Below are 22,928 nucleotides of genomic sequence, written 5' to 3'. Positions count from 1 at the left end.
GTGCATTTATATGGAGACTTGATTACACACAGCTGGATTCTATTTATCATCATTAGTCATTTAGGTCAACATTGGATCATTCAGAGATCCTCACTGAACTTCTGGAAGAGTTTGCTGCACTGAAAGTAAAGGGGCTGAATAATTTTGCACGCCCACTTTTTCAGTTTTTTATTTGTTAAAAAAGTTTGAAATAGCCACTGAATTTCGGTTCCACTTCATAATTGGGACCCACTTGTTGTTGATTCTTCACAAAAATTACAGTTTTATATCTTTATGTTTGAGGCCTGAAATGTGGCAAAAGGTCGAAACGTTCAAGGGGGCCGAATACTTTCGCAAGGCACTGTATGTATGTATGTATGTATGTATGTATGTATGTATGTATGTATGTATGTATGTATGTATGTATGTATGTATGTATGTATGTATGTATGTATGTATGTATGTATGTATGTATGTATGTATGTATGTATGTATGTATGTATGTACTTTCTCATTCAATGCGTTTCCTTTTTATTTTCATGACTATTTACATTGTAGATTCTCACTGAAGGCATCAAAACTATGAATGAACACATATGGAATTATGTACTTAACAAAAAAGTGTGAAATAACTGAAAAAATGTCTTATATTTTAGATTCTTCAAAGTAGCCACCCTTTGCTTTTTTTTATTAATCTGGCACAAATGCCCACTTGGACTTAGTCTCATTTTATCCTGATATCCTCTTTCCTGTTGACTGATTAAGTTCCTATTGTTTTACCTGATCAACAACTTTTAGTGTCTCCTGATTTAATTAAGTATGTCTGCCTTTGCTTTAGTTTAGTGAGTGAGTGAGACCTTTTGTTAAGAGCCTAGGTGGCTCCAACAGAAACTCACACCTTTACTAATCAAAGCACTTTTGATTAGTTGAAGCAGACAGTATTGAGTCTATGCAAATCTACTCAGACAGACTTGTGAGTTGAATGTCTTCTCAGCTTTTATGTATTCTGTTTCCTGTAACCTTGTATAAATACCCTGGTTAGAAATTCATTCTGGTCAGAAAGAATCCTGGGAGCTTCTTTTGAGCGTCTGTCTTCACTGCGCAGTGAATAAAACTCATCTGAACCAGCCACTGAATAGGACCTGAGAGAACTTTTTCTTCTACAGACTCAAGGATGAATTGATTAAATTGTCAAGGTCACTGTGACCTTACACATTTTTGGCCATAACTCAATAATTCCTTCAACATTTCACACACCCCAGAATCATACATCAACATAAAATATATATGCAGGAAAGCTAGCAGTGTATGCTGTCTAGGGCTGGGTACCGAACGTCACCGGAAAAAATACTTTCGGTGACAAATTTTGGTTCCCAAAGCGTCTGAGCGCGTAAGCGCAAGCTTATCTGTCCTCTCTGCATATTGACACAGCGCAGAGCTCCGACACACACACACACGCATGCGCGCACACACACACACACACACACGGAGAGGTGCGGATGGAGTAAACTGTCTGCAGTTTTGTTAAAGTCACATAGAGTCACGGTTGGTTTCAGGTGTAGTTACAGTTTTTTTAAACTTCACGCAGACAGCCTTTGCTGCGATGTGATATTAATGGCGAGCCGAAAGCGGTTGCTGTGCTGTTGACGTTACACTTCCTCTTAGACTAGCAGGCAGAACGGTGGTTTCTCTGCCCTGATGACTGACTGACAGGCTGAGCTTGTTTTGATTCACAATTAAGGTGGAAAATAAAAGCTTTGTGTTTAATTTATTTTTGTTGATGTTGAAATGGATTTTAAAACATATGGTATCGAAAAAGTATCGTTAGGAACCGGTATCAAAAATAAGGTATCGAAATTGGCACCGGATCGAAAGATGTTGAACGATACCCAGCCCTAATGCTGTCATACAGGATCATATTAGGTTGCAGTAAAGTAGGGCTGCACGATTTGGAGAAAAACTCATATTGCAATTTACAATGCTGCAATTGCGATATAATGGTATCATGAGTTTACTTGATTATAAAGGAAAATGCAGAAAATAAGCTAAAAAAAATTTGTATGTATGTGTATTTTTTTTATTTGAACATACAAAGTTAAACCAGAAGAAATACATAAACCAAAATGTGCAATAATTTTTTAACACTTAGAAAATTAAACAACAAAAGTACAAATTCTTATTAAATTAATACATTTTGAATGCCCTTATACATTATGACATTCAGGATAGGTGTAATATAATAACTAGTGACTAATTTGCAAAAAAAAACTTTGTACAACCTCTTCTTGTCTGCATGCTCTGAACCCCTCTATACTCATGTGACCATATGCGACACATGATACTTCCTTAACTTAACAGACTGACTGGTCACTCGTCTTCTTCTGTGGACGTTGTTCTCTGCTTTTCTTAATCTGTTGTCAAAAACACTTTTGATGATTATCCACATACCATAGATTTGTCAGCGGAAAAATATAACCTGATGTGGAACAATAATTTTTCTAGGCAATCTAAATCTGTAGTTTGACTAAATACCACAAAAAGCTGCTTATTTAGTTTGTAAACCAGTGATTAGCCTTGATTTAGCAATCATTTAATCCTTACTTAGTCATTGTTTTGGGGAGTGACATCAATATAAATTGAGCTGGTATACTGTATATAGACACTGATGTAAGGCTAAGCTTTGGATGGCAGAGTACAAATGGCCTTGTTCAGCAGAAAAGCTACTTTAACACTCCCCACTTACCTACTACTTTACTGCAGGCAGGCATCTGTGAACAAGTGTAGTGAATGTTGATGGGCTGGTTGAAGTGTACTTGAAGGTGTGACCAGTTGATTTACAGGCAGGTGTACGGAAATACAGGTACTTTGAGTCAGGTATTTAAGGCTGGGCTGTAAGTAGAATAGAAATTCAGTGGCAAGAAAGTTACAAAAACAACAGTCTCTGTTTGAGACCAATAGAGACTGTAGAAGAGCACTCTCTGTACTAGCTTAAAAATAAAATCTCAACCTGTGAAAACTTTGACTGTTGGAAAGCATTAACCAATGCTAAAAAGTTACAGTATTCGATTTTAAAAGAAAGGAGAAAAGCTGCTGTTTTCTTTATGTATGCATTAGTTTTGACGCATGGTGCTTAATGGACTTTGAAAAACTGGATTCAACAAGAGCAATGTCTGCACAATATAATGCAATACAATAATAGCCCTGCAATGACTTTTACCTTTTGAAAGTTTAAAATGTTGTTAATATTGAAATGCGTGATTCACTTTTGCAGTTATCATTAGGCCAGAGTTTGTGTCTGTGTTGATTTGGCATTCCCTTGTAATGTTTTTGTCCATCTGGTAATTAACAATATTACATTTTATATTTTAATTATATTATACTATTGCTATTATTGTCCCCCTGGGTTTATGTCAAGGAATGAACACAATCAACTTTGCAAGGGTAGTATACTCTATACTGCGGTGTTGAGTGTATTGTATTACATTATAAGTGTTGATGTTATTGTTGTCACTTCATGTTGTCTGTTTTCTACAAATGTGGAAGTAATTTATTCTACAGCAATACAAGCATGAGTGGTTATCCTGTACTATTGATTACAATCATTTAGAGAATGAGTTGAGGCCACAGTAGTTTGACTAGGACGCAAAAGCTTTTGGTCTGCAAGTCTCTGATATTATTAGCCTGGTAACCAGACCAATCTGCAAGCTCATGTTCTATTTGCTTAAATATGTCTGGTACCCCTCCCGTTTAGACAGATTTCCAATCACAAGCGTTAATCTCATATGGGATGGGCTCCAGACGATGACTTGTGGAGCCTTTTTGGCCCGCTCTCCTTGAACTGGGTACACACCTTTGCTTAATAGAGTGGTGCCGTTGAGGCATTATCGAAAAATCTAGCTGGCTGCTGGCTGCAGCTGATGTGGAACTTTCTGTTGAAAGTATAATTGTTTTTAAATGGCAACACTTGTTCACAAACACGTTGATACTACACCATCGCAGCTTATCGCTGCACGTTGTAGTCTATTCACATTTGTCAGTTGCTCAGCGCTACGTCACGTTTCGTTGCTCTAAATGGTTATAGTTCTATCCAATTGTGTCCAGAGGCATTTTGGTTTACGGCCGTTGATAATGCCCCTTGGAAATCGAAAATGAAATGGTTCCAGACTAACTCGCATTTGCAATTTGGTCTGGCTATGTCAGGCTATGCAATTATGAGATTGGTGACAAAGATCTTCCGTCTCCTGAACTGATAGTATTGCCCTATTCAGCAGAATGGGAAAAATTGGAAAACCCATTATTCAAATTTGGAAGCTTTCATGCATTATTCCAAGATGCTTACTCCTGTTGCAGGTTTCATAGTCACACTCAACAAATACAAAAATTAAGCCTAAATTAGATAGTTTCATAATAGGAACAATTGTTCATTAAGAAGTAAAACCATATACATTAACACATACTTTACTTACTTACATTAATACTGGATTTAATTTAGGCGTAACTGGCAATGGCAGTTTTTTTTTTTTAATATAAACTTGTCACTGGTTTTTGGACACTTCCTGCAGTTGTCATAGCTCTTTATTTGCCTTGACAGGAGTTAATATTACCAGAAATGCTTACTACACTATAAATACCTAAATAATGGGACTTCTCCCGTTGAGCCCCTTTCACACAGAGATTTCGCAATAGCGCTACGATCAATGTCTGCCACTATGCCATCTTTGTTTATTCCCACAGAACTAAGCAAAGGTGGCATAGAAGTGCTGCCCCAGTGTGTGATATTTACATTGCATGCTGGCATTCTGGGGGCAAAAAAAAAGGGCGTGTGTGTGAGCCGATCTGCACCGTTAATCAACCATGTGAACCCAACCCACAAACTGCCAACTTTATGCTTCATAGTAGCACAATTGTAAGAGAGGAGAGAGTGAGTGGAAAAGAAGGGGGACTGTTGCTCGCTGTGTTTCTGTCATTTAATAAAAACTTTGGCTACTCAGAATGCTGCTTTGTCACTTTTTGGCCTGCCTGTGGGTCATCTTGCGCATGGTTGCATGTAGTCCTGCTATGCCGGCTGTCTGTTAAACCCAGACGTCGGTTCGGCTCGGTTACTACCTCCGCCGCCAGCTTAAAGGTGCAACAACTCTGTCCCCCATTTCATCTTTGTAACTTTCACATAGATGGCGAGGCAGATTAAAGGCGCAACAGTCCCCTTCTTGAACAGGCTTGAAAGGGACTGTGCTTTAACACTGTGGTAGCTGAATTGTACGCTGAATTGTTCACACACCCCTCATTTGTTGTCTCCCTCAGTGGAGTCTGCTGAGAGGGCAGAGGAACAGAGGAAGTATGGAGGAGAGTGGATAGAGCTCTGTTGGCATTGATCACAATAGAGACAAATTCAATACAACAGAACTCACTGGCTGCATTTCCTCGGCTCTTCTTCAGAAATGTCAAACGCCCACACACGCCTCTCGGCCCCTATACAACCCACCCCACACTAACACACATATACCACTCTGTTAGCAATGCTACAGGGTTCTGTGTAATGATCTTCCTACACACACTATTTCCTACTCTCAGTGTGCGTGAGAGTGCTCAAAGCTAGCTGAGCAATAATAGGATACAGGCTCTAGCCTGTCATCACTGCTGTCTTACCACCAAAAGCCATTCAGAGCAGTTAGCCACCCATGTCTCCTTTTTATTATAGTCTGAGGATTGTTGTGTTAAGTGCATGTTGAATTCCAGACATATTACCTGAACTATGTTACACGTTTAGTCACTGTAGCAGCTGACTTGAGGTTATTAAAAAAAAAAAAAGACAGGGTCGCTAATTTTAGGATGGTAGTGTTTTATCAGCAGCACAAAAGGTTGGTTTGGTTGGCGAGTTTGACACTGAATCTGTATAGCTCATACAAAGGAGCTAGAATGGTGGGGCTAATTAAATATAATGAGCTGTGTGGGTTGTCAGTGTTCAAGCCTTTCAGGCTACTGATATCATGACATATATGCTGCTCTCATATGTTGTTCGGGCTGCATTTTCCATTCTGTAGGTAAGGTAGAAGTTTTAGGGCTACTCTTGTTAAAGTAAAAGAAAAACATTTAGTAGGCTGTAAATAGATTATAGATTGTAACATCACTGAAGATTTTGAATAGATTTGTCATATATTTTATATATTACATTTATTGTCACTTACTTTCTGTTCTTGCTAATCACCAGTGAGATTATGGTATTAGGGCCTGAGTCTAACTCTGAGAAACACTATGCAGTAGTAATGTTTTAAGTCTTTATTGTGGCATATAAACTTAGAAACTAATCCAAACGCTGCAGCAGGGTAAGACATGTGGGTTTACACTGAAGACGCGTCACGCTGAACCATTGTACTTGATGGGTTGTCTTTATTGATCCATTTCACAAGCTTAGCAAGAAACAGCACTTACTTGAATTGATGCATTTCATAAGCCGTGCAAAGATACCTCAGACAGCGCAGTAACAGAAGATGGCGATGGTGACGGTCAACAGAAAGTTTCTCCACGTGCTCACCCTGCAGCCATCATCCCAACACCTGGCGAACCCCTCCTCGTGAACACACACACACACACACACACACACACACACACTAATACAGTCCCCACGCCCCCCGGTGACACCCACAGTAACCAACGACGTCACTAAGCGCGTGCACATACATAACAGCGCAAATAAGAGGAAAGATCATAAAAGACAAATCAAACCCAATGTATGGCTCCTACAGTCGTTTTACTTCGATTCTTATGTTCCCCTCTCTCTCTCTTTGATCCTCACAAGATGTGGCTAATGGCAGTACAGGCTACAGGCCTCCTCCCAGGACCAAGGAGGTAGTCATCAATGGCCAGACAGTCAAGCTTAAGTATTGCTTCACCTGCAAGATCTTCAGACCACCACGTGCTTCCCACTGCAGCCTCTGTGACAACTGTGTGGGTGAGTGAAAATTATGTTCTCTGGTTGTGAGTTTGTATGTTTGGCTGATATGTTCTGTCTGCACTCTCATTTTTACCACATACATTTTTAGACATTAGTACAACAAACACAAACAGCCAAGACCATCACCAAACCATCCTCTATCCAGTTTGTGGTTTGTTTAACTGTAACTACTTCAGATATGTTAATATGTATTTAATAAAAGTTCAATATAGATCTGATAAACTGCTGATGAACTGCTGCCTATCTGAGAAAATCCCATTTATCTTATTTCTCTGAAGAACAAACTTGTGGTTGATACAAATGCTTACACATCTACCTCTCCACCCCCCACACACACAAATTACAAAACACATTTTAGCACACACAGTTCAGATAAGTCAGACAAACCATGTTTAACCTGATGTAGCTAAAATTGCATCTGTAGGTGAGAATACAAGCCAAGATAAATGTTTAGTTTATGATGCATATCTAGGGAATATACAGAACACAGGCTTAGAGGCATCCGCATCTACACATAGGAGAGGGAGGGAATAGTTACAATGAGAACAACAGAAAGAAAACTGCAGCATAATGGTTGAGTTTTGCTGCTCTTCACAACCACATGCTCTATCTCTGGAGACAAAGCGAAGAGCACATCTCTGCAATTACTAAAAGATAGTCAGAGATACAGAGCCCTGTGTGTCTGTATATTTCTCATCAGGTTTTTTGTGATGCTCACTCATCAGAGCAGGGCTCCAGACTAACTTTTTTCACTAGGAAAATTTTAGGGGCGCAACCACAAAATTAAGGGGCACACAGCGTAAATCAACATGCTAACCAAATATTCACATTTATACTAATTTCCACTGTATTAGTAATAAACACTTTGATAATAGATGCAGAAATTACAATGTGCTGTTTCAAATTTAGTTTCACATTTTATTTTGGGGCGGCTGTGGCTCAGTGGTAGAGCGGTCGCCTGCCAATCGGGAGATTTGTGGTAAAGCGCTTTATAAAAACAGTCCATTTACATTTTGCACTTTTGCAACATAGAAGGTAAACCGACAGCACCATCGCTGTCATGACAGTACAAATATTTAAAAATATACCAGCTCTAGTCTCCAGTCTACAATTACAATGAATTCAACTTAAAATTAAACATGCATTGTTGAGGCTACTAAACTAAAATAAAAATAAACCCCTCCCTCTCTCCTCCCAAACCTGCCCTACAACCTTGAATTGAATAATTATTAATTTGTTACTCACTGTAACTTTTATTCTTGTTTTTATATTATTCTTTTTTAGCCTGTTTTATTTTCATCATGACCGTTTTTAATTGCTCTTTAATGTTTCATGTAAAGCACTTTAAATTGCCTTGTGCCTGAAAGGTGCTGTAGAACTCAAGCTGCCTTCAGCCTGTCAGTCAGTCCCCAGGGCAGTAAAGCAACGTTGTGCCTGCTTGACTCACAGGAAGTGTAACGTCAACAGCCCCGCGACCGCTTTCGCCTCGATATTAATATAATATCGCAGCAAATGCTGTTTGTGTGAAGTTATGAAAAAATATAACCACACTTGTAACCACTTCATCGGCATTTCCGTGACTAACTGTAACTTCAACAAAACTGCAGAGCTGACGAGTCTGCTCCGTCCGCACCTCTGTGCGTGTGTGTATGCGCGCGCGCCGGAGCTCCGCTCTCTGTCACTATGCAGATATTACAAATAAGCTTTGTGCTTACACGCTCTCAGGTAGCGAAATTTCCACGTTTAAGTGTAAAAAAGGGGGCAAATTTACTGGTTGCACATGTGCGACTGGCTGTAAAATTTAGTCGCACATTCTAAAATTTTGGTCTCAAAGTCTGGAGCCCTGCAGAGACAACTTCTTCTTTGGATGTCTATTTCCTTGTCAGAAGTGGGGCTGACTGAAAACCTGGGAGAGGAGGAAATAGTAAACAGGAAAAAAAGATGAGGAGGTAGTAATCAGATGTGGCAGATGCACGCTGGCAGGAAGAAAGGAATACAGACTGGCAGCCAAACAAAAAGCTGGGAGGGCAGTCATTTTCACAAACAGACTATGTCCACAAAGGTGGATTTTGTACATCATTTTAAGTGCATTGTTAAATTCCTGCCTCAAAGAAACAGGATAAAGTAAATGAGTGACAGATTTAAGCTGGTATGATCACAGGAGATGCTTTAAAGATGGTTTTAGACAGAACATGGATACACAGCAGTGTGATCTTCTAAATCCAAATATTTGAGTATAAGGTTTAGGGCTGCAGCTATTGATTCTTTATCGATCGATTAATCTGATTTTTTTTTTTTTTATTTTTTTTTTTTTGCGTTTTTAAACAACCAAAACTAGGCCTATATGTAAATATTAGTTATACTCAACCTAGTTTCATTTATATATTTGATTATAATGTCACACAGTTCTGTTACACTTTCTGTTACGCTATTAGAGAGAGCGAGAGAGACAGAGGCGCAACAATCAGCTGTTTTTCTGAAGGTATAGTCAACGCGTCAGATCGTGGTCACCACTACGTATTTTCTTGTCTTTGATTTTGGTAGTTGTTGTGTTTGGTGTAGTTCCATCGTCCATACGACTCAGTGATTTACTTTTGTCGGTCCTCTTCGTGGAATGGAGGATTAAGTTAGACTCCATGTTTTCTGTTGAGATGCTAAAGCACTGACGTCGTGCTATTATGGTGGTAAGCTAGTTTGATTTTGCAGTAGAAGAAGATATGTTTATTTATATTAGGACAATGCACATTAATCAACATTTCTGTAAATGCGCCAGTGTTAGCCAGTGGGCTAATTTTCAACTGTAGTCCTAGTTGCATGCATGTCTTTGTGGTGGGAAGAAACCGGAGCACCCGGAGAAAACCCACGCAAGCACGGGGAGAACATGCAAACTCCACACAGAAAGGCCTGGGACGACCTGGGATCGAACCCAGAACCTTCTTGCTGTGAGGCAGAAGTGCTAACCACTGAGCCACCGTGCTGCCCAGTAGACACAATGTACAGAGTTTTAGTTTTAATTACGTTTGAACTGATTCCAAACTTTGGACGCTTTCTGTCGTTTTCTCCAGCCTGTCTCTTAGCCCCTCGCTATTTACGCTCTGGCATGTGTCGCCAGCAGCAGACTGAGCCACGTTGGGTGTGTGACAGTAATAATGCTCCGTGCGGAAACACCGTCCGTCAGTGATACAACGTTGGTAAAATTGATTTAACAAAGCTTTGAGGCAAGTCATTTTGCATCGAGGATTTTTTGTAATCGAATTATTCGAGTTATTCGAGGAATCGTTTCAGCCCTAATAAGGTTTCAAAAGTGATTGGATCATAGTTGTGAGCCACAGATGGGAGGGAAATGAAGAATGAAAAATTGGCGCATCGTTGGACTTTTCGAGGGCTGGCCGTGATTAATGTTTCCCTTCTGCTCTCAAAGCTCCAGGTCTCCACCCGACATGGCTCCATATACACAAAGTGAAATCTAGAGTCAGTCAGTCCAGGTTTCATTAAGGCTTCAGAGATAAGCTGTATGAATAACCGTACAGGGAATTAAGTCATATGCAGGAGAAAAGACCAAGATTCACATATGATGAGTTTTCTGTCCCTTTTCAAACACTGTACAGCAAGGGAAATCCTGTTTTAATAACCCATGTTTTTTTAAGTCTCTAATGATCAGTATTAGTAACACATTGGATTTGCACTTTCTTAAACTGGAAATGCGTATTACGTTGGCAGTGAAAGAGTGCTTTCCCTGTCTTTCGACTTCTCTGTTTCTCTGTGTCTACCTGGTGCTTTAAACGCCAGGGGGCTAACAATCTCTTAAATAAGTTAGCAGCCAGAATGGATAGGGACTCCCTTGTGGAAGTGCAGAATAGGAATATGGTAGAGTCACTTCCTTTTTAAGAGGGTTATCCCCTCAGGAGTGATAGAAGAAGCTTATAAGAGCGCTGAATTATGATACACAAAGACAGAGACCACTTTGCTTTGCCCACTGTCCTCCTATTTTTTCCTTCACAGTATATACTGTACAGATGTCTAACACGGTGGCACTGTTTGTGTTTGTATTCCAGTTGTAGTGTTAATAAATATTGTTGCTAGTTTGTGTGCGGGCAGAGGGTTGGGAGTTTGTGATAGATTTTTGGAGGGATTTAAGGTCTTTCTCTGATTTGCTTATTTAAAGGACGTAAGATGAAGATTTAATTACACTCTTGGGGAAATTACGTTATGTAAGCAAACAAAGCACAAAAGCACGTAATAAGAATATAATAGATTATTATGAAACTGCCATGCCTTATCTATTAGCAGTCTATTAGCAGTAAGTAAATCTGAAACATTGAAACAACAAACATGCTTCTGTCATTGTTTGGGAGATTTCTTTCTTGTATTTGTTGAACATCAGTGGAACCTCTGGCTCAGGCTTTACACATCCTCACAAAACGGCACGTTTACACCAGCAAAAGGGGATCTGGCAATTTTTTCCGTACGGGTTGTGTCCATTTGTGTGATGGCCTGTTCTGTTCTATAACCCCTCAATGTAGTACAAGTAGACTTTGTATTTCACAAAAACTATTTTTCGTTTATAAATGTCGACATTTTCGACCACACTTCAAGGCAGCTTCATTTCACGCAGTAAGAAAGGAGACGGAGGAACTGTGCTTTGTTGTTGCAGGAAACAGTCAGCTGTTACACAAACTCCGTTCATCCTGTCTGACTATAGGCTGCGTTTCACAGACACGCTTCAGCCAGGCATTGATTAATGAAGACTAGGGTTGGGTACTGTTTGGATTTTTACGATTCCGATGCCGAACCGGTACTTTTAAAACAATTCAGATTCCTAACCAATTCCTAAACCGATTCTTGAAAAATGACATAAAAGAGAGGCTTTTTTTTTTTTAAATTGAAAATGATTTAAATTGAACAATATATTGACGTTTTAAAGTACTTAAATATATAATAAGTAAACCTAAGTCACCTAACACATAACTACAATAATTTAACAAATAACCTTTACACTATTAACAAGTAACAACAAAATAAATGTTGAGTTGGTATGCCAACCAGCTTCAAACTTTAGCAGTTCTTTTGCAGAAAAATGATTATATTTGCCTTCTCTGGCAAGATACTACACCTCTCCTGACTTATGGCATGTCCTGCACAGGAGAAAACTCTCTAAGATAGTGTCCAATAGGCCTGTACAAACACAGGTATGAGTTTGAAAAGGCAGACAATTTGGGGAGGCTGTCCTGCCTCCCCCACCACCAGGCTACAAGGTCTTGTCCTGAACGCTAGACTAGCAGAGCAAGTGTAATATGTTCACTAGCGATCATGTGCAGTCAATGAATGGTTAATATGCTTTTACGTCCGTTTTGGTGAGCCCAGAGGGAAAATATGCCATTTTAAAAGTAGCCTACATTTACGGTAGCTAGCCAACGGTAGACTACAGAGAAAGTGTGATATTTTTACGTCCGTTTCGGAGTGTGTACAAAAAGCCGTCTATCAGCAGGGATTGTAGAGTGCATGTCCAAGAATAGCACGGACACGTGCTTCACACCGCGAGCGGGCACGTGCGCCACTCGTCAGAATAAGGGAGAAAGTATTAGAAATATTTCAGTCAGAACCGAAATGAGGAACCGAAATTTGCATTCTAATCCGGTCCGAATACTACCGTTTGCGGTTTCGGTACCCAACCCTAATGAAGTTGAAGCAGGTCATTTCACTTCACTAAACAAATAATGTCTCTGATTAATTAGCTATGTAGCTACCACAGTGCACAGCTAGTTGTCCACCCTCAGAGATAGGATTGTGGAGTTGGGGCTGATTGAATAGCCACGCTAATAATAAGCCCTCCACTTTTGGAGCAATCAGTGAAAAGAAAAGTAAGCTGGAGCACAGTTTCTTTGATTAAAATACCATTGACAAATTTTAATCTGAAAGCATTTCACATTAAATGTATGAAGTAGTTGAACCTTTCAAACTGCATTCAGCTACATATTTTGTGTTTTGAGTACATTGCAACAAGTATTTCTGTGCAACACAATAACGCTTTGTTGTTCCTATGTATATGATCTTTATGAAAGAAACCCAGCAGTCTGGACAATACTTCCTCTGTTTTGTCTTCATTTGCAATTCCTCAAATGTCTTCAAATATACCTAAATTAAGTTCTTACTGGAGGCACTTTATCTGTCTCAACCACACAGACTCACAGTCGCAAGGGGGAGTCTTTCTGCCATAACCAGTCATGTTGGCCTCTAACTTTTATTATCTAGTCTTGTGTATATAAATGGCCAGTTTTCACTATGTGAGAACAATTTTATATTTTTATTTAAGACCCAGAGGGACACTTCCCAATTCCCCTAATTTCCCACAGCTCCAGACTCATAGTTTGTGTTTACATGCACTGAAGTAACCTGGTTAATTGTAATTGTTTCTTAATTAATTAATTAATTGTAAATGTCTCGTAAATGAGAAACCTAGTTAAGGGTAGGGTTTTGACAAGAGCATATGTACATGACAAAGACTTCAGACAGGAGAAATATCACAGTAGCAGCAGTGTGGTGGGATAAAAGGTAAGACATGTCAGTGTAAACTTTTCTAACTCTCCCTCCATCTGTCTCTCTCTGTCCATGCAGAGCGTTTTGACCACCACTGTCCCTGGGTGGGGAACTGCGTGGGAAGGAGGAACTACCGTTTCTTCTATATGTTTATCCTATCGCTTTCCTTCCTCACCATCTTCATCTTCGCCTTCGTCATCACACATGTCATTATACGTAAGTAGCTGAGGGGAGGGGAAAAGGACGTGCTCAGGCATGGTATACACACACACACTCACTTTTTTTTTTTTTTTTTTTTTTTTTTTTTTTTTTTTTTTTTTTTTTTTTTTTTTTTTTTTTTTTTTTCAATTTCATGTTGCTTTATTGGCATGACAAAAAATAAATCTGTTGCCAAAGCATAAGAACAAACATACATATAAACAACAAGGAGTAAATACAACTGTTATATCTTACATAACAATTTGTGATGCCTCAAAGGGTATGTTGAAACAATTTATATATATATATATATATATATATATATATATATATATAAATTGTTTCAACATACTCTTTGTTTATATATATATATATATATATATATATATATATATAAACAAAATAATAGAAAATAAAAATGATTATATATACAATTTTCTATTTATTTTGCCTTGTATTGTGGAAGGAAAAGACGTATTTAGCAGCTAGCCATGCCATGCTTTTATCTTCCCCTAATAAAAAAGGAAGCTTTTTGTCCTCAGTGTAGGTAGTGAAGCCTGGTATATGTTTTTCAATTTTTTGGAAATATTTGGTTCTTAAGTCTCCATATTTGGGACATGTAAATAGGAAATGTAATTCTGTTTCGATATCCTGGTGGCAGTGTGTACAGACTTGTTCCTCTCTTGGTCTCCACACTTTTAAATGTCTACCTCTTTCAATTTCCAGCTCATGGTCACGGACTCTGTATTTTGTTAAAATTCGTATTTCTTTTGGATTTTTTGTTTTGAGATATTCAGCCAATTGGATATCTCTGTTCAGGGATTGATAACAGAGGAGTTTGTGTTGTATTTTAGTTTTAGTTTGCCATTGTTCTGTATACTCGTCTTTTAGTTTCAAATCTTATGATTGAAGACTGAGGATTGTGTCTGTGGCGGCTCTGAGGCTCAGTGTACCTGTCTCTCTCTCTACCGGTCTGTCTACTACTGCTCTGCATGCATTGTTTGGAGTGTTTGGGCGAACTTTTAGAATAATTTTACAGAATTCCAATTGTAATTTTTCAATGGGAGTTTTATCCCAGTTTTTAAATTCTGGTTTCGAAATCGGGCCCCAAACTTCGCTTCCGTTAAGCATTATTGGTGTTATCAGATTATAGAATTTTAGCCAAATTCTTGCGGGGATATTTGTTTTTCCAAATTTGCATTTGATTGCATACAAAGCTCTCCGAGCTTTATTACTTAGTGTGTTTATGGCCAGGTTGAAACTCCCTGATGCACTAATTTCAACCCCTAAGTAATTATATGAACCCTTTTGTTCTAATCTGGTGTTGCCCAGAGTGAAGTTGTAACTCTGTCTATTTCCCCGAGATCTGTCCCTCCTCTGAAATACCTTAACACTGGTCTTTTTCAGATTGACTGTCAGTGCCCATTTCTGACAGTACTGCTCTAGGACGGACAGGCCCTGTTGTAAACACTATGTTAAACCATGTTGGACTCAAACTGCATCCCTGTCTCACTCCATGCCCTTGTTTGAAGAATTCTGTTCTTTTGGAGCAAATTTTTACTGCACATTTATTTTTTGTGTACAGTGATTTAATGGACCTTTTTCACAGCAGACATTTTGACTTGTCATAGTAGGAAAAGCACAGCTGACATTGATAACCTTAACGATGGCTCAATTCCATCAAGTGTCCCAGTAAGCTATTTCAGTGAGTCAGCTTGCACAATACCAGGGCCTCTCTTAAGTGGAATGCAGCCATCATTAATGGTTTTGAATACACCTGTGCTTTTCCTACTATGACATATCAACATGTCTGCCGTGAAAAAGGTCTATAGTGTCATAGACTTTACCCCCTATACCGCTTTCAATAAGTTTATAAAAAAGCCCGCCATGCCGTATTGAGTCAAAAGCTCTCCCCCCTCCTGGCTGTGTTCTTAGTGTGTTTCGAGCCAGCAGGTTGTAAGTGGGCGTTGTGAAAAGCTGCAGCTTTCTGGCGTGTATCCGTCATGTGTGTGGGGGTGGGGGTGTCAATGTTGCACTGGGGGGGGAAATACGGGCTGACATTAGCTGCTAGAAAATTATATTGCTGAAGTGTACAGTAGACATACAGTATGGTCAATGCTTCAAATCAAAGGTAAACTCAGCACAAAAGAAACGCCCCTTTTTCAAGACACTGTATTTTAAAGATACTTTTGTAAAAATCAAAATAAGTTTAGAGATCTTCATTGTAAAGGGTTGAAACAATGTTTTCCATGTTTGTTCAATGCACCGTAAACAATTAATGAAATGCACCTGTTTAATGGTCAAAAAGACAATAACACAGTTAAAAGAAAATTAGGAAAGTAAAGAGACCTTTCTACTGACTCTGAAAAACACCAAAAGAAATTTGCTCACGGTAATCTTTGTGAACGTGCCTTAGGCATGGTGCAAGGAGGCATGAGCAGCAGCAGATGTGGCCAGGGCAATACGTTGCAATGTTCCTACTGTCAGATGCCTAAGACAACGCTACAGGGAGACAGGAAGCACAGCTGATCATCCTCGCAGTGGCAGACCACGTGTAACAACACCTGCATAGGATCGGTACATCCGAATATCACACCTGCGGGACAGGTACAGGATGGTAAAAACAACCGCAAGAACTGGCCAGTCTGGTGAAGTACATGAGGAGGAGATGCACTGCAGTACTTAATGCAGCTGGTGGCCACACCAGATACTGAGGGCTACTTTTGATTTTGACCCCCCCTTTGTTCAGGGACACATTATTCTATTTCTGTTAGTCACATGTCTGTGAAAATTGTTCAGTTTATGTCTTAGATGTTAAATCTTTTAATGTTCATGCAAATATTTGCATATGTTTCTTTTTTTGCTGAGTATAGTTGCAGTCCTCCAGTCCTAACTTTAGGCACTAAAATCACACTATCACATATTTTTATTTATTTCATGTAAAACATGTCTTTGTACTCTAAAAATCCAATTTAAATGCAAAGTAAATGATCAATCTGGCTGATTGGAGCCACATGGATATATCCTACAGCCACATATAACTTTCACTTTGTTTTTGCTCTTTCTTCTGGCTCTGTTCTCTTCACACATAGAAGTTAAATTGGAATGCCAATTTAACTGGGCACACTGCCCAACTCAGTTCATCTTGTTGACATTTAAACTTTATCCAAGAAAGGGTCTGCGGCAAGTTAATGCCTCCAGAGTGTGTAATGGTACCCAATATCTGACTGATACAAGTTCCCACATTCAATGGGTGTTGTTTAATGCTGATATGCACCATTGTGTGAGATGGTGTTCTTTTAATGGCAAATGCAATTGTTTTTGGTCTAATTGAAACTGTCTTTTGTCTGTTCCCAGGCTCCCATCGAAGCGGGTTTCTCAACGCACTTAAAGATAGTCCTGCCAGATATCCTTTCACTGAAATTTCCCTGTGTCGGTTAGGTGTGATTGTCTGATTTTTTTTCTGCTGCCTGTCAATGATTGTCTCTGTATGCTTCTCTGTCCATAGGGACTAGACTAACATGTCCAGCGAGGGCCTATACAGGTCATTCAGTGGGTCTGAATTAAATTGCATAACATGCCTTTGTAAAGTAGGGCTGCACAATTAATCCAAATTTCATCGAAATTGCAATATGAACTAGTGCAATATCCAAATCGCAGGAGGGGCGCAATATTGTGTATTGGCAAAATATTTGTCAAACCATTCTGAATGAAGTATTGTGGTGCTGCGGAGACGTCCCAGCCTACAAACCGTATCCTACAGACTACAGAAAACATCTTTGTTTGGTACAGATCCTCGCAAAAATCACACTATAATCATTTACATTTTTTAAGATTTAATATTAGTCAATTAAAATGAGAATAATGATACAAACATGATCATTCCCTTCAATATTGTGAATCATATCGCAATCGCAATATCAGTCAAAAATAATCACAATTAGATATTTTCCTCATATCGTGCAGCCCTATTGTAAACCTTTCTCATCAGTTGCTTCTGCCATTTTCTGCAGTAACTAGTACTTGCATAACTGGTGTGCGTCTGCCGTCTGATTAGTTCTGTTCCTTCAGGGTAAAACAGCACGCAAGCCAGCTCCTTACTCCTTACTCTGTTGATTGATTCAGTCTTTGATTTCATCTGGCTCTAACTTGCCCCTACTCCCTCTACAGAGATGGCCTGTGAATAAGATTTGATATGAGCGCTGGTATGTCAGGCTGTGTGACAGATGCCAAGAGTGTGCGAGACGTCTTAAGCTACAGCTGTTAGAAATACCCTGTAAGGCAGCTTATTGTCTCTACACAACATCAGTGATAATCATGTATCATGTAGACTGTGGTAAATCCAAGCAAGTCAAGCGTTTTATTTTGACATTGCAGTAAAGTTTGGCTTCACACTATTTGAGCTTAGTTTTTAGTGGTAAATCAAGGCAGTAAAGGTCAGTCACCTAATGTCGGACTTAAAATGTATTGTCACCTCTTCAACACACTATTTCTGAGTAGAGAAGGAAATGTACCTTCCGACTATTAATGACAGCCTAAATCTGCTGAAGATAAAGGTGTTTTTTGTTTTCATAATATTTTGGATTCTTCTCTGATTTTAAATAATACAAGAATCTGAACCAGGATCATATAATAACCTGAATCAAAAGGCAAGTTTGGAGAATCAGAATTGATCAAATCTGAATGATATGCAACTCAGAAATTGTAGAAACTACAATATCTATGGTGTCCCGATTGCAAATTTGCGTTTCCTAGGATTGCGAAGGCATGACCCGCCCTACTCTGCCTCTGATTGGTTAGTACTCGTTGCTTTTGTTGGTCGGATTGGTTAGGTTTACGCATGAAGAGTGAGATTGGTGAGGGTAAGACAATCAGAGGCCTTCGCCATCCTAGGAAAAGCATTGTTTCCCTGTAAAAACGAATCGCACAAGTCACGTTTGTGTGTGAAGTGAAATCTCCTCTCATGAGCGCTGCACTATGAGTTTGTGCGCTGGTTTGTTAGGTGTGTTAGAGCCACCTCAAGCATTGAGAAGAAGAGCTGTAAAAATATCCAAAGGAACTGACATTTCAGCCTTATATCCGCCAAAAAAGCGTCTTAAATCGGCAGTGTGGGAGCATTTGTGGACCAAAACAGTTTAAACTCCCCGGGAGTAACAGTAGTTCATAATGTTCGGAATCTTGCGGGCATATCATATTACCAACTGAGGAGGACTGTGGCGTGTGAGGGGCTGTCTTTCTTCTCTCTGTCTGTGTAGTCTATGTTCTGTATGATTTGTGAGTAGCCAAACGTTACACTATAAAAGCTAACTCGATATAGTTGTTGATGATATATTTTATAATATTTTATATATATTATTATATATTTTAGTTCATTAGCTAAATCAGAAATATTCTAAAATGATTAAGTCTGCTATGGGCTTCTCTCTCTCATGACATGGATTAAGCTGATGATTAGAATTCACTTTAATTCATGTATTGCCACTTTTATAGACCTTTCCAAGGCCTTTGACTCCGTTGACCATAGGATACTTTTACATAGACTTTCCAGTATTGGTCTGTCCACCTCTGCCTGTGATTGGGTTGCCAGTTATCTCACCAACCGTGTTCAGCAATTGAAGGCTGAAACCATCATGTCAGATCCACTTATCATCTCTAAAGAGGTGCCTCAAGGTTCCATCCTTGGCCCAATCCTTTTTTCTATTTACATCAATGACATAGCCAGAGCTGCTGGCACCTCACAAATTCACCTTTTATGCAGATGACACCATTTTGTACTCAGTTGGTTCTTCTCTCACCTCTGCAGCTTCTAATCTTAAACTAAGCTTCATCTCGATAGAACAGTTCTTTGACAATCTTCACCTCTGTATTAACACTAGTAAGACTAAATGTATAATTTTCAGCTGAAAACCTGTTACTGAGACTCCACTGACAATCGCCTGCATGAACGGTATGGCTATGGAGTATGTCGAAACATATAAATACCTAGGTATCTGGTTGGATTCATCTTTGTCATTTATTACACATATTAAGAACCTTCAAACTAAAGTCAAAGCTAGATTAGCCTTTCTTTTCCGCAATAAAGCTTCCTTTACTCATGCTACCAAATGCATCCTTGTTAAGATGACAGTATTGCCAATTTTGGACTACGGCGATACTATTTACAGAATAGCTCCGAACACAGCTCTAAAAAAAACTTGATACACTCTATCATTCAGTCATCCGTTTCGCCACTAATGCACCTCTTCATACTCATCACTGTGATTTGTATTAACTGGTGGGCTGGCCCTCCCTTTACACACAGTGGCTTCATCATTGGTTTTGCTTCATATACAAGACAATCTTGGGCAAGACACCTCTCTATTTGTCATCTCTTTTTCATGTTGCTCATAACACCTATCACATAAGATCAAGTAATTTTATTAAGTTTAGTACCCCCTCTACTTCTACTATCTTTGGACGCAATGCCTTCCGCTTTGCAGCAGTACATGATTGGAACACACTACAAAATACTCTGAAACTTACGTCTCTGATCCCAATTTCCACCTTTAAGCTTTATCTTCAAAACAACATAGATTCCTGTTCCTGCTGATAAACATGATTCATATTTATACACATATACTTAAGCATTTTATTTTTTCTCTTTGCTGTCTACTTTTATTTTTTTATTTGCTTGTTCTGTGTGTTATGTGTATGACATGTATATGTTTAGTTGTAGAGTACGTTTTAATTTATTTCTGTAGCCTCTTGGCCAGGTTATGTTTGTAAATGAGAAGTTCTCAAACAGTTTACCTGGATAAATAAAGGTTAAAAAAAAATTCCTTGATTAATAATTGCAAAAAAACGTGAAACTGTGATATTTCCTCTGACAGTAATCGTAATATCAAAATCTCATATTGTGACTTCCCTATACCCACACTATTTCTAAGGCTCAAGATGAGAGCACAGGGCTATGACACTGTCCTGCTCTCTGCCCTCCCTTTTATGGCTGAGTGAGATATGCAACCGTTTCTCAGGCAGAGAAATGTATGCCAAGCCAAGCTGATAACGGCCTGTGTCCTACAGGACTTTAATAAATGGGAATTGCAGTCGATAGTATCGTAGCAGTCCTTTGTACTAGGTAAATGATGACACCTTTTGTCCTTGCTAAGGAGGAAGAGATATAAAGAGAGAGAAAAGGGGAGAGTGAGGGCATTTAGTTGATAATCAGTACAGTTTCACGGACCAACTCAACTGTTTTTGAGTATGTAATATTATACCGACCTACCATTATGCCCACAGACTTTGTACTGTCATATACTACTCTGTACTAAATAGTGAAATGTTAGGGATATTTGTAGGTCTTATTTATTAATATATTTAGATAGATATATGACTGTATCCTCCTAAGTTTTTTTTTTTATATAGAGGCTGAAGGATTCATCTTGGACAGTGGTTGTGTTTTTGTCCTTTATGTAGAGCAGAGAAAATTAGCAGTGTCCTGCAGTCCCAGCCATATGAACTGGTAACTTGCAGAGATGGCAAAAGTACTCACTTCTCATACAAAAGTAGAAGTACAGATACTTGTGTTAAAAAATACTCTTGTTAAAGTAGAAGTACTGATTTAACTTCTTTACTTAAGTAAAAGTAACAAAGTACAGGCTTGGAAATTTACTTAAAGTATAAAAGTAAAAGTAGCCTTGCGAATGACCATTTTTTTATGCAAAGCTACCTGGACCACACAAATGTTACTAGAGTGCAATCTGAGAAACTTCAATGGACATGGAAAAAAGGCTCTTTATATGCCATTGCCTACATTATAAATGGATGTCTGCCGATAGGCCTAAAACTTCACATATATGATTATTGTGACAGAGGCTGGGACTCCAGGTAAATAAGATTCTGACTGAGTAGCAATATATGTGTGTTTAGTTGTGATTCTGGGAGAATTCACAGATCCAGTTTCTATTTTTTAATCATCCCCTTAACATTTAAAGGGATCTACATGTATGTGTGCGTGCTCAAATATGGCTTCTGGAAAGAAAATAAAGGATTAAATATGAATTACTAAACAGACATTAATTAAGAAGTTAATTTGAATACTTTGAGTTTTGCAGCACATTCGCCAGGAGTCATTCTCGATGCCTAAACATCTCTCTCAGATAAGGCTGATTGACAATGTCTTGCTGCTTGTCTACTGAATGTCTGGGATCTCGGTTTTCTTCATTTTCAATCATGTCGCCATCATACTACTAGTGCTAACGTTACCACCATCAAGCCGCAATGATTTGCCGCAAATGAATGCCGCTGAATCTGTTTAGTCATCTTGTAGTGGTGCGTCAAGTGCAACGTACAGTATATTCCCATCCAATTAGATTGAATTCGGTATTGATGACGCGAAAAATAACGGTAACTCCAGTGAAATTATTTGAAACTTGTTAATGAGGACTAGATTAGGACTGTATTTAAAGCTGATTCTGGTTTCCAACTTCGCCCCAGGTGTGTCTGTTAAAACACGGACAGAGACAACCCCTCTCTTTTGATGCTTTATTAAGATCAAGCAACATGCAACCTAGCTAAAAGGTTAACACAAACAACAAAATCACTAGCTAACTTACTTTAAATTTGCAAGAACTATAGACCAATACAACAACAGGCTTAAATTAACTGACAACATAAGTTATACGACTTACAGTTCTCAAGGACACACACACGATATAACTGATTATCCTTTTTTCTCTGTGTGGCTCGCGATGTGAGGCACGTGTCCGTGCTATTTTCCGACATGCACTCACAATCACTCCTGATAGACGACCTTTTGTACAAAACTAAAACAAGCCAATTTTCTAAAATGTAAGGAGTAGAAAGTACCGATATTCGTGTTTAAAATGTAAGGAGTAAAAGTAAAAAGTTGCCACAAAAATAAATGGTAAAGTAAAAATATCTGAAAAATCTACTTGAGTACAGTAACAAAGTATTTGTACTTCGTTACTTTCCATCTCTGGTAACTAGGAACTAGGGGTGACCCTGAATAGTCAAATATTCTATGCTTTGATTGAAGGAACCTGATTCGACTTCGAATCTTCGCAGAGGTGTTATGAAATGAGGATCAGGCCATTTCGGCTATATGGGGGTGCTCGATGTCGGATTTTAGCTACCCGTCTTCTCCCAATAAGTTAATATACAGCATATTATGATACAAATATCAACATAATGCTGTAAATAAAAATGTGAAAAGAAAGAAGCTTTTAATAAATATTTTAAAAGTGTGTGAATAAATCCAACC

The 22,928-nt window shown here is 38.8% G+C and overlaps 1 protein-coding gene across 5 annotated transcripts in view; it reads left to right on the top strand.

The window, feature by feature from the left end:
• The window catches only part of LOC120549679 (palmitoyltransferase ZDHHC14-like), a 62,749-nt gene that overhangs the window by 30,253 nt on the left and 9,568 nt on the right, over positions 1–22,928 (top strand). For all 5 annotated transcript variants that reach the window (XM_039786759.1, XM_039786758.1, XM_039786756.1 and 2 more), the window contains 3 exons: positions 6,776–6,928; positions 13,547–13,684; positions 17,024–17,072. In XM_039786759.1, the coding sequence (XP_039642693.1) occupies positions 6,776–6,928; positions 13,547–13,684; positions 17,024–17,072 (340 nt within the window). The remainder of the gene's footprint in view (positions 1–6,775; positions 6,929–13,546; positions 13,685–17,023; positions 17,073–22,928) is intronic.

The sequence above is a fragment of the Perca fluviatilis genome, chromosome 20 (genome assembly GCF_010015445.1).
Source record: "Perca fluviatilis chromosome 20, GENO_Pfluv_1.0, whole genome shotgun sequence".
Taxonomy (NCBI): Eukaryota; Metazoa; Chordata; class Actinopteri; order Perciformes; family Percidae; genus Perca; species Perca fluviatilis.
The sequence above is the reverse complement of the archived record's forward strand: the minus strand, read 5'-3'. Positions and strand labels throughout refer to the sequence as shown.